At 34.7% G+C, this 14377-nt stretch overlaps 1 protein-coding gene across 3 annotated transcripts in view; it reads left to right on the top strand.

The window, feature by feature from the left end:
* The window catches only part of LOC108358058 (protein kinase 3-like), an 81904-nt gene that overhangs the window by 33895 nt on the left and 33632 nt on the right, over positions 1 to 14377 (top strand). For 2 of the 3 annotated variants that reach the window (XM_017609188.1, XM_017609190.1), the window contains exon 1: positions 10011 to 12548. In XM_017609188.1, the coding sequence (XP_017464677.1) occupies positions 10802 to 12548 (1747 nt within the window). In that variant the 5' untranslated portion in view covers positions 10011 to 10801. Of the gene's footprint in view, positions 1 to 10010; positions 12549 to 14377 lie in introns of those variants that run through there. The other variant, XM_017609189.1, reaches the window with a different exon arrangement.

The raw sequence follows: 14377 nt of genomic DNA, 5'->3' as shown, positions 1-14377 counted from the left end.
ATAGTTGAAAAAGTGAAATAAATGCTAACAATAGAGAATAATTCATACATACTACAATTGTATGTATGTGTGTTCATATTTACATATGTCAACGATTTGAGAAAGTCCGTAAAGCGAGGTAAACACACACCGAAGCTTGAGTAAGACTGTGTGGTTTGCTGTCCATAACATGAATTTGTTAAATTAGAAGAAAAAATGAGGATGGGCTAAAAGTAGCTATGAAGGGGTCAATGCCATAGAGAGCTGTGGTAACAAAGGCTAAGAGGTTTGATAATAAAATTTTCTTTGGTTTTCTAAATTTTTAATACAATTCACAGTTGCTTATAACTTAGCCACACTTTTTATTGCATCATCGTTTTACATACATCGTCTAAGTACGTCATTAGCTTAATTTGTCTATTCGCCATAGTTTATTAGGTTTACGACCTGCCCACACTCGGAATGTAGAAAGGGGGAAAAAAAGAAAATTACATGTCACTGCATGGCTAGCGTGCGCTGCTCATTAATAAATTTTTATTTTTAAATATGAGTCTCAGCAATGACCCAAACCTCTGCTAGGTGTGGTTAGTGTACTACGCTCTCCAGTGCTGGTCGACATGGCGTATGATGTACGCAGCCAAATTTTAAACTTTGCGAGATAATACATACTGATTGATATGTATGTTTACCTTTGAGTGTCCACCCAAAAAAGTAATTTATCATTTTATTGATTTATTGATTTATAAAACTACACAAATTGATTAATTGTGCGCATACGATGTGAATAAAAATAAAATAAAATAAACAACAGAAAAAAGCTTGAGTGCAATATTGTTTATTTGTTTTTCATTTCTACATGTCGCAGCCACGTACATACATTCACTTTCGATGCGCAAAAATGCAAATAAAAAAAAGAAAAGCAAATAGTAAAATTAATCGAATACTATATTCTTTAAAAGCCTCAACGGCGTCAGTGTCATTGTGCGTGTGCGTATCTTCTCTTACAATTAAATTTGTTTTTAGTTTTGAGTGTTGCCAAAAAAATTCAATTAGTCAGAAGGTTGCCATTCGTACGCATTTACCGCAAGCATAGTTATCTTATTTTGCTTTCACTTTGACATGCGCTCTTCGGTTTTACCTTCGCCAAGTGTACTGCAGAACAGCGTGAGATGAAATTTTTTTATTTGTTTTTATTTTGATATATATATTTTTTTTGTTTAAAATTCCTTGCATGCTTTATGGCGTGCCAGATGCGTGAGCCACGCCCGCATGTCCTAGACCCAGTTGCAAGTGATTGAACCACCAATGCAAAAAGTTTATTGTACGCATTTAGTCTTTGAAAGGCTATGCAACACTACATCTAATATATTTAGATTTTGTCATGCTCATGTGGCTTTCAATTTGTTTAAATTTAATCTGAATTGTAGATTTTTCTTTAAAATAAATTACATTATGTTTTTACAAAAGAAAGTATAAGTTGATAGTATTAAAAATTTGTTTGATAGATTAGAGGAGAGTTCGCCGCCTTTTTCTGTTGTTTTAATGCTGGTGGCGCATGCCATATATCTGTTTTATGTACTATTTAGTTAATATGTACATATATATGTATGTATGTATGTATGTATGTACAGAAAGGGCTTGGATTTTTTCTTATTCGAAATTATTTAAATCTGGGTCTTGTTTTTTATTTTTTCTTAATTTTAATTTTTAACTTGTATGTATTATATAAACGAATGAGCATTGTTATTTTTTCGTTTTATTTTTTAATGGTTATTTTTGAAAAATTTAATTTTTTATTATTTTTTAATCTAAATTTTTATTTTTTTTAATTTAAATTTTTATTGTTCCAAAATGTTTATTTTGTAATATTTTCTTTAATATTTTACTTAGTTTTTATTGTCTTAATTATTTAAATTTTAAATCCTTTTATGCTTTTAATTTTTTATTTTTCCTTGAAAAATTTCTGTTTGTTTTAGTTTTGCTTTTATGTTTTTATTTGTTTTTTTAATTACTCTTTAGTTTTTTGTTTTGGTATTTTTTAGTATTTATGAATTTCCATTTTAAAGTTTTTTAAGCTCTTTGTTAATAGTTTTTTTCTTGACTTGTTAAATAATGTAAAATTTTTATTTTATGAAAATTTTTTAATATAGAACTTTTCTAATTTTTATTTATTTTTTGTTTTAAATGTGTTTTGTTTTAATTTTTTACTTTTATATTTATTTGCCTTTGATATTTCTTTTTTTAATTTAATTATTTTTTTATCTATTTTTTTATTAATTTCACTCGTTTTTTTTTTTGAATTTTATAATTTTTTTTTTTAATATCATTAAATTTTTTTTAGTTTCATTAATTTTTTATTTTATTCAAATAGTAATTTTGTTTTATGAAAAATTTTTTTTTTATTTTATTCAAATATTTTTTAGCTTTATTCAAATATTTTTTTAATTGTATCCAAATATATTTTTTTGGGGTTTTAGTTTTTGAATTCCTTATAAATTTTTTCTTAATTTGATTACCTTTTTCTTATTATTAAATGTATATATCTGCGTTTTTATGTTTCTCTTTAATTGTTAGTAAATTTTTTAATTGGCCTTGATGTTTTCTCCAGTTCGTTGGCCCATTTCGACCTCGCCTCGAAGCCGAATAATTCATATGTACATTTGTTTTATGTTATTTCTTAAAATGGCAATGTTAGCAAACAAGCATCTGAATGCATCATTTAAGGCGTGAAAAATCATTTCAGTCTATTCTTACATACATACATACTATGCTAAATGATACCTAGTCTATGAACGTGTCTCACAAAATTAATGCTGTGTCAACTTTCTTTCATGCGTTTAAAATCAATTATTGCCAATTCCTAAATTTTTTGCACACTCAAAAGATTTTAATTATACACATAGACGAATTTCGTCTTTTTTATTTTTACTAATAAAGTTTCACACTTTGCTTTCCACATACGTTTGCGCGTGTTCAACGATTTCTGATAAGAGTCGCCACTTTAATTGCATACTTGGGTGCTATCCATTAACATATTCTATATTTAGTGGCAAAAATGCACATAAATAAATATTTTCTATATACAATATACCAAATTTTGTTTAACAATACCACGAATTTTAGCGAATATTTGTCCAGCAAATCAGTCACAGTATCTAACAACGACTTCACACTTCTGAAAGATCACAAGTCTAAATATTGCTGCCTAGATGCTATTTGTAGCACAGTTCTAATGGCATATCTCTAATTTATTTCACCCGAGCATGAAATTAAGTATTAAAAGTTTGGCTTTCTCCTTTGGTAATAGCTGTGAAGTAGGTACCTACTTAGTTAGCATTTTTTTTTCATTTGTCATTACAATTGGGAATTTTTTTGCGAGCAGTTTAGTTATTAAATATTGACGCCTCAAGTTTAGAAATCTCCTTTGTTGAGTGGGTATCTGACTAAATTTGTTAATTGACAAAGCGGCAGCACTTTGGCCAGACTTCAACCTTTTCTGAATTTTTCTAAACAACAAGTAAAATTTTAAACAAAAAACAAAACCGACTTCAATTCTCATATAAAAATTTAATAGTACCGTTAATTTCTTCATGACCAAATGATCAGCCCTAAACCAAATTAGTATGGGACCACCCTTGAGGCAACACCTTTCCGATAGCAAAAGAATTATGGGAATCGGTTGACGTAGTCCAAAGTTATGCGGTAACATACATAAAAAAAAAATATTCCGACGAATTGATAATCTTCTCTTGTTTTGAAGTCGGTTAAAAATAAATAATGTTTTAAGCGATAATTTCGCAAAACGATCCTCCATTTATGTAGCCAACCTTTCGATTGTAAGACTTCCAGGAAAGAGTGTCACCTTCAAAGAGAAATGGCAGCAGCTTGAGTCTTAAAAAGTATATATAAATATTTTATAATCCGGTGAAGAATAACATGCAAGTGCTATACATAGATAAGTATGTATGTATGTAAGTACCCACTGGGAAAATAGGTAAGCACCTTGCGAGGTAAGCCATGTTTTCTTTCAGTTTTTAGTACCAAAATTGTCATCATGGCCAATGTCATCTACTAGTAAAGGGCAAAATGAACACCTCCGAAGACACATTACGTTGTCAGTTGCAAAATAACGTGCAGCCGAAGTTATTTCCAAGCACCGAACTACTCCGAGCGACTGCTCTGCATTACACGTAACTTACTTTGTAAAGCGGCTCAGAAGTATGTCTGATACCAAATGTACATTTTAAATTCCAACTTACATAAGGCGGCCATGCCTTTGTAAAAGTAAGGGGCGTTCGGCAGGGAAATGGTAATGACTGCCAGGTGAAGAGTAAGTTGCTAATAAGGTATTATTACGTGCTCCTTTTTCCCACTGGGTACTTAAAAATAATACATACATTAAAATCATAGTATTGCATGCAGGCGGGCGCACTATTTGTTACGTGAATACTTTTATCGCTCATCATGAAAGTGTCAGAATCCATTTCTTTTATAATATATATTTTTTTGGGAAAATATATTTTTTTTGGGAAAATATATTTTTTTTTGGGAAAATATATTTTTTTGGGAAAATATTTTTTTTGGGAAAATATTTTTTTTTGGAAAATATTTTTTTTCGGGAAAATATATTTTTTTTTGGGAAAATACATATTTTTTTGGGAATATATATATTTTTTTTGGGGAAAATATATTTTTTTTTTGGGAAAATATATTTTTTTGGGGAAATATTTTTTTGTGCACTTTTTTTGGGAAAATATTTTTTTTTTTGGAAAATATTTTTTTTTTTTTTTTGGGAAAATATTTAATTTTTTTTTGGGAAAATGTTTTTTTTTGAAAATATAAATTTTTTTAATGCATGTTTTGGTTTTGGTTTCATAAAAATAAATAATAAAATTTAAAAAATAATAATACATATTTTCGGAAATTATCGTCAGCGACAATTTTGCGACGCAAAATAAATTACTTTCTTTGTCATATAATCGCACACGCGTAATCGCTCACTCAATCATTTTCTTCTTAACTCTACCACACTCGAATAACTGCATGATATTTATATAATTAAAAACACAATGACTCCTACTTACCACCTTTTCTACCATAAGCGCCATCAACACGCAAAACTGCGTGCAATTGAATCCCAAATAATGATATAAAAAAAACATGCGTGTGAATACGTTATAAGCCAAAGTGACATAAAGTTGGTGTAAGTCCGATAAAGAAGAAAATACTGTCTCTTAATCCCAGTATTTTTTTTTTTTGTTCAAAACACAAAATATCAATTGAATAATGAAGCGTGTATGTACAATTGTAACTGATTGATTGGTTGTTTGGTTGCTTGCTTACATGAATGACAAACGTGTAATTTAAGTAATTGTCCACCTGCTTTTTTTTTGTTTGTGGCGGGATGTTACGGATATAGTTAGCAACCGGCTGTGCTCACCCGCTTCCTTAGAACCTTTTAAAAATTCATGCATGCTGCTCAAATATTGTTTCTCCAGACCGCTTCAAATTAATGTTCTACCGCTCGGACGATCGGACACTTAGTAAGTGCCCCCTTCTCCTTTAGAATCCTCGCCTAAAATAAGTAAAACTTGAAATGCACGTGGTAGCAATTGAGTAAAAAATATTTAATTTCTCATTTCCGTTTGCTTTATTTAATATAAAGTCGGGGGTGTTATCGATTTAGTTCCTTTGCCGACCATGCATTAATATACCCATCGCTTGTTGGCCGGGTGGCTCATAACTACACCAACGCTAGAGCGACTAGTGTAGAAAGTGTGGTCAGAAAACAATAACTATTCTATGTATTCAAATTCAGCCGGGCGCTGCGAACCAGCAGACACAGGAGTGCCCATAAAAATGGTTGGCGAAAATGAGGTCATACAGCGAGTATAGGGACAAATGAAAACGAGTTGGAGGACATACATACATACATACATATGTACTCATAAATGTCCTTACAGGTGCTCCTTTTATACCTGTATCATGCACACACTTCCTGCAATAACAGCTGACCCTTCGCCTTGATTTTATTTACACTCGCCTTACAGTCGTTGCTAAGCACACTATCTCTTACAAAACATATCAATATGTTTGCATACGCTGTAGACAAGCTTTTTGCACCATTACTTTGTTGTCAAGTATCGTATAACAAATTTCAGTACTGCAACTCAAACATCAACATTTACCGACATTTCGGTACCATACAAATTTCTTTGTTGACAGGCGTGCAACGCGCCTATTCCATTCGCCAAATCGCTCAAAATCATTTATCATCAATTTGCATTACCTCACGTTGTTGTTTTTTTTTGCAACCCCATCAATCAGTAATCCTTTTAAATTCGAAAATATTTTTTTTTTGTGCGGTCAATTAGTGACAACGTTAGATTTTACCAGTTTTCAGCAGTTAATAGGCGTCGCCTTTTAATTTCAGCCCCCCCACCCCGCCCTAGTTTTACGTAAATTTTTCAAGTACATATGACCACTTGAGCGATTAGGTGGCAAGATTCCTCGTGCTACTGGAACTGGCATTTGCTTTCAGGTGCTTGAAGAGCACCGATTTCTTACACAGATGATGATGGCATATCTTTAAACAACTTGGTTTGCTCTTAGGTTTGAAGTACGTACTTGTGACATTTTTTAATTTCAAATTATGAAAATTAAGTAAACAAGCTATTAATTGGCTAACAAATTAAAACGCCTGGAATTTGTTTAATTAGGGACTGCCGTCAAAGATAGCCTTCCCATCTCTCAACACCTTTCACCGGCAATGAGTGCTCTGCTGGCCATTTGTTAAAACGAACTGCTGTTGTAACCATCCTGAGTTGGATTTAGTGAGTCCAGGGGATCCCTAGAACACTTTACAAATACTCTACCACAGAACAATACTAGCCCAACGTAGAGCTGAAGTGCACTATTCTAAGAAGGTCTAACATAACTCATATCGAGTTCCAAGTGCTTTTACGGGAATTCGCATAACTTCTTAATTCTCTACAACAAAAAAAAAATAAAAGGAGAGGGGGATGGATGAGGATTTGTCTGTAATTTGTGCGAGAAAAATAAAAATATTAACAGCCTAAATTCTTCCCAAAGCGAACTCGACAATAGTACTACTAAGTTGTGTTCCTGGGCGGAATTTATAAATTTGCCCGTGTGCTAACAATCCTCTACCCAAAAACACAGAGTAAGACCTTTTTTATGGACACGGAGCTTTATTTAAATGTACGTTATGAAGCTTACTGAAAACGATTCCACCTAAACGATGTATATTCACTTCCGCAGAAGGCCGTGTATGAAAGACGCCTTGAAGATGTGCGGCCTAGCTTCTTTAATTAGAAAAAGTTGTCAGTATGCATTCTTTGTGGCGAAATATAAATTTAAATTTGAATATGAGAAAAGCGTAAAGCCCTGATAAGCCTCTTTGGTTGCCCGACTACCATTTCTCGTTAACCATTACTCTGTTGCCGAAATTTTCCAGAGATTTTTTTCTTTTTCTTAGTTGTAACTTCTGTCATTTAGTTAAGTAGTAGTCCAGTCAAATCTATTCTGCCGAAAGCTACGTAATTATGTATTACTACGGAACCTTACTCGAATGCAAAAAAGGATGGGAGTGGGCGTAGAACTCAGATATAAAACTGTAAATACGAACTGAATGCACCACTTTTATTGCTATGGACAGCTTTTCGATGTTTGACTATCTTTACCGTAATAATTACTAGTTATTATGTTCTTTGGGATCGATACTTTTTTCAAATTTATCGGCTTTTTCCGCGGGTAGTCATTTTAGTGTAATCATTATTTTTATGTCTATTGTCGATTGTTATAGATAACGTGTAATTCGTAATCGAATTTTTATTTGTTATCGATAATGTTTATTTTTAATCAAAATTTCGTAATTGAAATTGATACTTTTTATATGGTAAAGATAATTGTAGTTAAAACATTGATATTGTTATCGATAATTTTTATTTGTAATCGATAATTTTTGTTTGTAATCGATAATTTTTATTTGCTATCCTAATTTGTATTTGTGATATCGATCATATTTTTCCAGAGGCATTGGGTTTTCGTTATTACTAAGAACTTAAGTCTATTATCGATAAATTTCTTCTTTATTATCGATAATTTTATACACATATTTCATCGCCGCTATTGCCAATCAAATAAAATCCATTTCTTTCATGTCGTAGAAGCTGCAAACGATAATCTACATATACATTTTTATTTGCTTTCAAAATCATGTGACGTGACACTCACTAAGCTGCTTATTAACTGTCTTACCATGAAAATATTTTGTCTACATTTTTACTTCTGTGGAATCGCACTAAAGATTTTTATAATCGGCCTAATTAAAAATATATTTGCCGCTTACGTACTTTGTTGTAAGCTCTTTATGTAAAACCTTTAACAAACAAGCGCTGCGGCCGTGATACCCTTAAATACGTAAATTAATGTAAGCTCGCTCGGCGTTATCAGCAGCAGAGGTTTCTTGTCAGCTGGGCCATAGACTTACAGCTTATCAGCTTTTTTTTTTTTTTTTTTGAATTTATCAAGTATGGTATTTGTTGGTTGGCATTACAAGAAATGCAAAAGGTTATTTTTTCTGCAATGTGAATTCTTTGCCTCATATATAATCCAACAACGCCCACTAAGCATTCCAACAAAACAAAAAAAAAAATATTAAAAAAAATACACTACTCACTAGCTGCCGCTAATGTTTTGCAATTTATTTTAATTTTTTTTTTTCGTTTTTCTTCTTGTTTGCCATTAATTTCCGTTAATTCCATTCATTGCATTGCACTCATTTAAGTAGTAGTTGTACATGTATTTGTAAAAAAAATTTTCTCATCCCACCAAAGTGTTGAGCTTCGCGTAAATTGTGTTGCTGTGTTACCTGTCGTAGCGTTACTACTAAAAGGCACTTCGGCTTTTCCACACACGCACACAGTGAAAAAGCATTCGCACGCAACCCATTTACAGCTTATCGCGCACGCTGTGCTCCATTCGGCTGGCACTGGTTTGCTATTTGTGTTGTGTGGTTTAGGTGGCCATTCGTGGCCTCTCGTCATCGCGGCTGCCCTATGGGGAAACGCACAAGTGTCGAACTGGTTGTGTACTAGAGAATTTAGAACCATGACTAGTGCCCGTTAATTTTTTTTTGCATGCCAGCAACTGACGAATTTAATATTGCGAACTAGCCCTAAATTCTATAGTTCGGAACCAATTCTAAAATCGACACACGAAAGAAAAAAGTATCATGATTTTTCAATATTTTTGGGTTTCCGTGTGGTTGCAGAGGTGTTTGCTGTTAATGGTTAGATTCCAGAAGGTCCGAAGATGATGAAATTTCAGCACACATTTTTCTTTTGCATTACCAAACCATGAAAAAGCATCTGCGAAGTGCAGAATGAAAGCATACTTGAACGAAAAATCCGCCAAACACATAGTTCTAAATTCGACAGATAAGATCTAGTTCTAGACATACATAGATACATATATTTCGAATGAAAAAAGTGATATAAAATAGTTTTTTGAAGTACCACATTTCGCTGAGTTTGAACTGTTGGGGATCTAGTTACAATCGACCGGGTTCGTTTTTGGCTATAAAGGTCTAGTACGTAACTAGAAAGTCGACTCAACTAGTTCGCGGTTTCCCTGCAGGGTGGTCTTCGCTTGAGTGTGTGTGAGTTAGTTCGCCCCCTGTGGACGTGTGTGTATGTGCGCTTGGAAAATCGTCAAGAGTTCAACTTTCGCTTTTCTGTTTTCCACGAACGGCTACTCGGATAATGCGCCTCTCCGCATAGCGATGGAGGCTGGCGGGTGCAGATGGGGAAAAATATTTCGCGCACATTTTACACATACGCCGTGGCTACACAGTCATACATATGTGTGCTGTGCTGCTGGTCAATGTTTGCGTGTGAGCAGTAAGTGCTCTGGTATGAGTTTACTGCTCCTCGCATTCGTGTTCGTGTGCGAGCGCGCGGACGTTCGTATGTATGGTAACGCATTTTTTAATTTTTAATTTTAGTACAATCGTGACAATATGAGCGGCAACATGTTATAGTCAGTTAGCCAGTCAGTATTCGACAGTCACAGTAAGAAAACCACAGAACGCTCGGCCGATGAGAGAAATATATACGCAGAAAACGCGGGCAACGAGAACAACAACACTTAAGAGAAGTGTTTTTGTAACATAATCATAAGATTTTGGAAATCTTGAGACGAGAATTTTATTTTTTTTTTAAGTGAAATTTTATAAAAATTTAAAGAGAAAACCTAAAATCATATCGATTTCATAAAAACACGCAAAAAATTGTATACGTAAAATAACGCCAAAGCTTGCGTATTTCCCAGTACTTAATATGGCTATACTATTTCAGTAAAGTAAACAAGTGCAATGTGACTGTTTAGAAACGCCACGTTTCCTTTCATAAATATCCATAATTAAATTTTCGAAAAATTTGTGCGCCGCGTGCAATAAAACCGAATCAAGGACACTCAGTGCATGCGTCCTCAGTGTCAGTGCGAAATACTGCAACCCAAAAACAACAACTGAAACAGTGCCTTCCAAACTGTGCTTTTCTACAACTGAGTTTGTTAAGCCAATTAGCGGCATTTTAAAATAAAATAAAACAAAAAATCGAGAAACCCAAAATCGAAAAGTGTGAACAGCCAAGGCAAAACAGGCAACGCATAACAAAGCCGCCTAAGCCGCCACAAGTGCAGTGTAAACTGCTAGAAAGAGTGCAAAACAGCAGCAACAACAGAAACTTTCTAACCAATTCACCAAGAGCAAGTGTCTGCGCGCACCATTTCAACCCTGATGGCAACAACAGCACCGGCCAGCGCCCCCCTGATCAGCCACAGCAGCTCAGACAGCAGCAGCAGTAGCAAGCCGATTACCATACCCTTGCTCGAGCGCTTCTCCAGTCAAGTGTCCACCGGTTCGGCCGACAGTGGCGTCGTTGTTGGCGGCAATTCCTCATCCAGTACTAATGTGGCCGCAGCTGTCAAAAAGAATCGCACCACAGCGAACAACTGTTCACTGGACACCCGCTGTAATTCGCTTTGTCTGCATGGCTCGAACGCCAAATGGCAGCTGCAGAAGCTCAAGCAGCCCACCAACAAGCAGCTGCTCTCGCAGGATAGCGGCATAGATGCCGTCGTCGATGGCAGCGGTAGCGGTGGCGCATTGGCCGTAGATGGCGACGCGGACTCGACTGCCGGCTCGCAGCAGCATCTCAAGTCAACGCAATGCTCGTCGTCGAGCAGCGAGTCGCTGGGCGGCAATTCGTCCGGCCTGTCGCTCTCCAAGTACTCAGAAGATGGCGGCGAGTCGGAGCACTCGTCGGGCATTGGCATGAGCTTGAGTAGTGGCAGCGGTGGGCGTCGCATCAAGTATCGCAGTAGCGCCAGCACCTGCACGCAGGGTCTCGAGGACCGCATCGAAGAGGTGGACATACCCGAAGATTATGATGACGACGATGTAGTCGATGTTGGTGATGAGGATGAGGACGTTGACGTGGACGACGATGAGCTGGACGTGGGAGTCGGCGATGACGAGGATGTGGACGTCGATGAAGATGACGATGACAGTGATAGCGACAGTGACAGTGGCAGCGATTCCGGTAACAACTCGGGCGTTGTCGGCGAATCCGGCAGCGTCTCAGTGCCCGCTGCGGCTACAACACTCAACGGTTCGTTCGGAAAAATTGTGCCGACCAAATCCCTGCAAGCCGCCAAGGATGCCTCGGCTCCTAACCACCATTTGGGCGTCAAATCGTCCGTGCATGCGCAGTGCGCCTCAGCGCCGGTAGGCAGTGTCACTTACTCTACGTCCCTCCTCAAAGCCAATGAAACAAATAAGCCAACCACTAGCAGTAGTAATCATCATAATAACCTAAACAATAATCGTAGTAGTAGCACTAGAGATCATAGTAGTAATAGTAGTAGCAAACCGCAAGCAGCCACTAAGTCCACAAACCCCGAATCACAAGTATTGGCCACTGATGGCAATTATTATTTCCCGCTGCTGAAAATCTCCGACGATCCGTATATCGATTCGAAATTGATCAACAAGAAGGATGGCCTCCAAGACACCATGTACTATCTGGACGAGTTCGGCAGTCCGAAATTGCGTGAGAAATACGCACGCAAGCAGAAGGAGAAGGAACAGAAGCAACAGAAGGCGCAAAGGAAACAAAGTAAGCGCGAAGACGAGCGTAAGAGGCGCACAACGTTGACCTCAAATGCCGCCGCCACTGCTGCCACGACTGACAAGAAACCAATCACCAATGGATCGACTATGGCATCCAAAAAACAACGCAATGTCATAGACGATGCGACAAACTGTGATGATAGCTATAAGGATCATAGGCAAAGTAGTAATTGTAAGCACAAATGCGGCGGCGGAGGTGCTGGACACGAAAAGAAGGCGCTGGCAGCAGCCACCGGAGTGGGCGAGAGCCGCCAACAGGCAGATACGCGCATAACAGCGAGCAACAAGTCGCTGTCCGTCGCATCCTGCGTCAGCTGGAACAAAATGTTTCGCAAGTTTAAAACTGTCTTAGGTAAATGTGGGGCGATTTTATGAAAAATTTATTGTATAATAAAAGAAAATGGTGTGTATAAAAATTGCATGCTAAAGATTTGAGCTCTGAAATTTTGCAAGAGTAAAAGAATTTGAGAAATAATTCCAAACTCAAAGAGGTGTAAGAAACTTAAAACTGAACTTTTGCGGCACAATAATGACTTTTGGCTTATTTATTTCACCTTGGTATTATATTTATTATTTTTGCTTTACTTTTTTCATATTTTTATTTTTTTTCTATGTTCTTTTTTTCATTTTTTATACATACATGTATATTTTTTGTACTTACACTGCCGAAAAGAGTGTTATTGGCACGGAGAATTTTACACAATCGATGCAAACAAATTTTTTTTTTAATTTTTTTCCGCTAATTTTTTATAAAAATATAATATATACTACAAGTAAATATTAAAATGAAATTTCTAAACTTTTTTTTAAAAACTCAGGAAAATTTAATTATTTACTTTGGCAAGTTTTTATATTTATTAGTTTTTGTTTAGTATTTTTTATGGTTTTTTAGATTCTTATTTTGTACATATGTAGTGTGTATGCATATTTTTTGTACATGTGTTTTAATTTTTTATATTGCTTTCATTTTTTAATATTGTTTTTATTTTTTAATATTGTTTATTTTTATTTTTTTTTAATATTTTGAATCACTTAATAGAAATTTAAAACACATTGCATTAATGTAAAGAGTACTTATTTTATATTCAGATTTTTTTGATTGCTGGCTCAAAATTTTACGATGTTCAGAATTCCATTGCTTTCCTGAGACGTTCAAACCTCAAAAAGACATTTGAATAAATTTTAGAATGTTAGGACCAATTTTTTTTTAATTATCCGTTTTTCGCTCATACCCTTAAATTGTATGTATTTTAAAAAATTCGGTCAAAATTAAAAGTGATATTTATAAAAAAAAAAAAAAAAAAACAACCAAAACTATTGAATATTTTTTTTTAAATTTTTGGTACAATATTTAATTTAACTTTTTTCTTGTTTCTTTATAGGTAAGTCTCTTATGCAAAATAAAATCGTAAAACTCAACATTGGTAAGGCACAAGTATTAAAGAATTATTTAAACTTAAGCAAAATATTGAAAACAATACAGACAGAACTATTGAATGATCTCCCGACGACATTTTTCAACTAACTATATATAATTGTTTTTCTCCAAATTGCAAAGTTATTTCTTCACATAATTATTTGCTACGGATTTTATAGGTATTTGCATTTATTTTTTTTTTTTTGTTTTTGGTACATTTTCTATCCTTTACAACACACTGCGCGCTCCATTTCCGCCATTGTTTGCCAAAATTGGCTACCGCTAGTGTCAATGAATTCAATAAATTTTATTTTTTTTCTTTCAAAAATAAAACGTCATTTAAGGCATTTCGTCTTTTCGCTCATTACACGTTTTCTTGTACACGTGTATGAATTCTCGATACATTTCCGTTGCAAGTTATACTTCATATCAACAATTTAGCGCTGCCGAAATTTTCCCCAATTATTTTTGGAATTGTAAAATTTTTCTTAAAATTTGTTAATATTTACATACTTAATATTCATGTGATTATAAGAGTATTTCCATTCATAGGCACGTTCTTACATACCATATTGTTTTAAGCTTTGATATCTTCGAGGCCAACTTCACAACATGTGTACAATATACAGTGGCGGTAAAAAGTGGATGAATAATGTTGTTTCGTTTTTAATATTTGCAATGTTTCTCAAGATAATTTTTTTTTGATATTTTTTTTATAAAAAAATGGTTCATGCTTTAACAAAAACCATATAAGTTGGACTTTC

This window comes from Rhagoletis zephyria, unplaced genomic scaffold (assembly GCF_001687245.7).
Source record: "Rhagoletis zephyria isolate East Lansing unplaced genomic scaffold, Rhagoletis_zephyria_1.1 Rzeph_scaffold_00198, whole genome shotgun sequence".
Classification (NCBI taxonomy): Eukaryota; Metazoa; Arthropoda; class Insecta; order Diptera; family Tephritidae; genus Rhagoletis; species Rhagoletis zephyria.
Note: the sequence above shows the minus strand (reverse complement) of the source record. Positions and strands in the feature narration are given on the sequence as shown.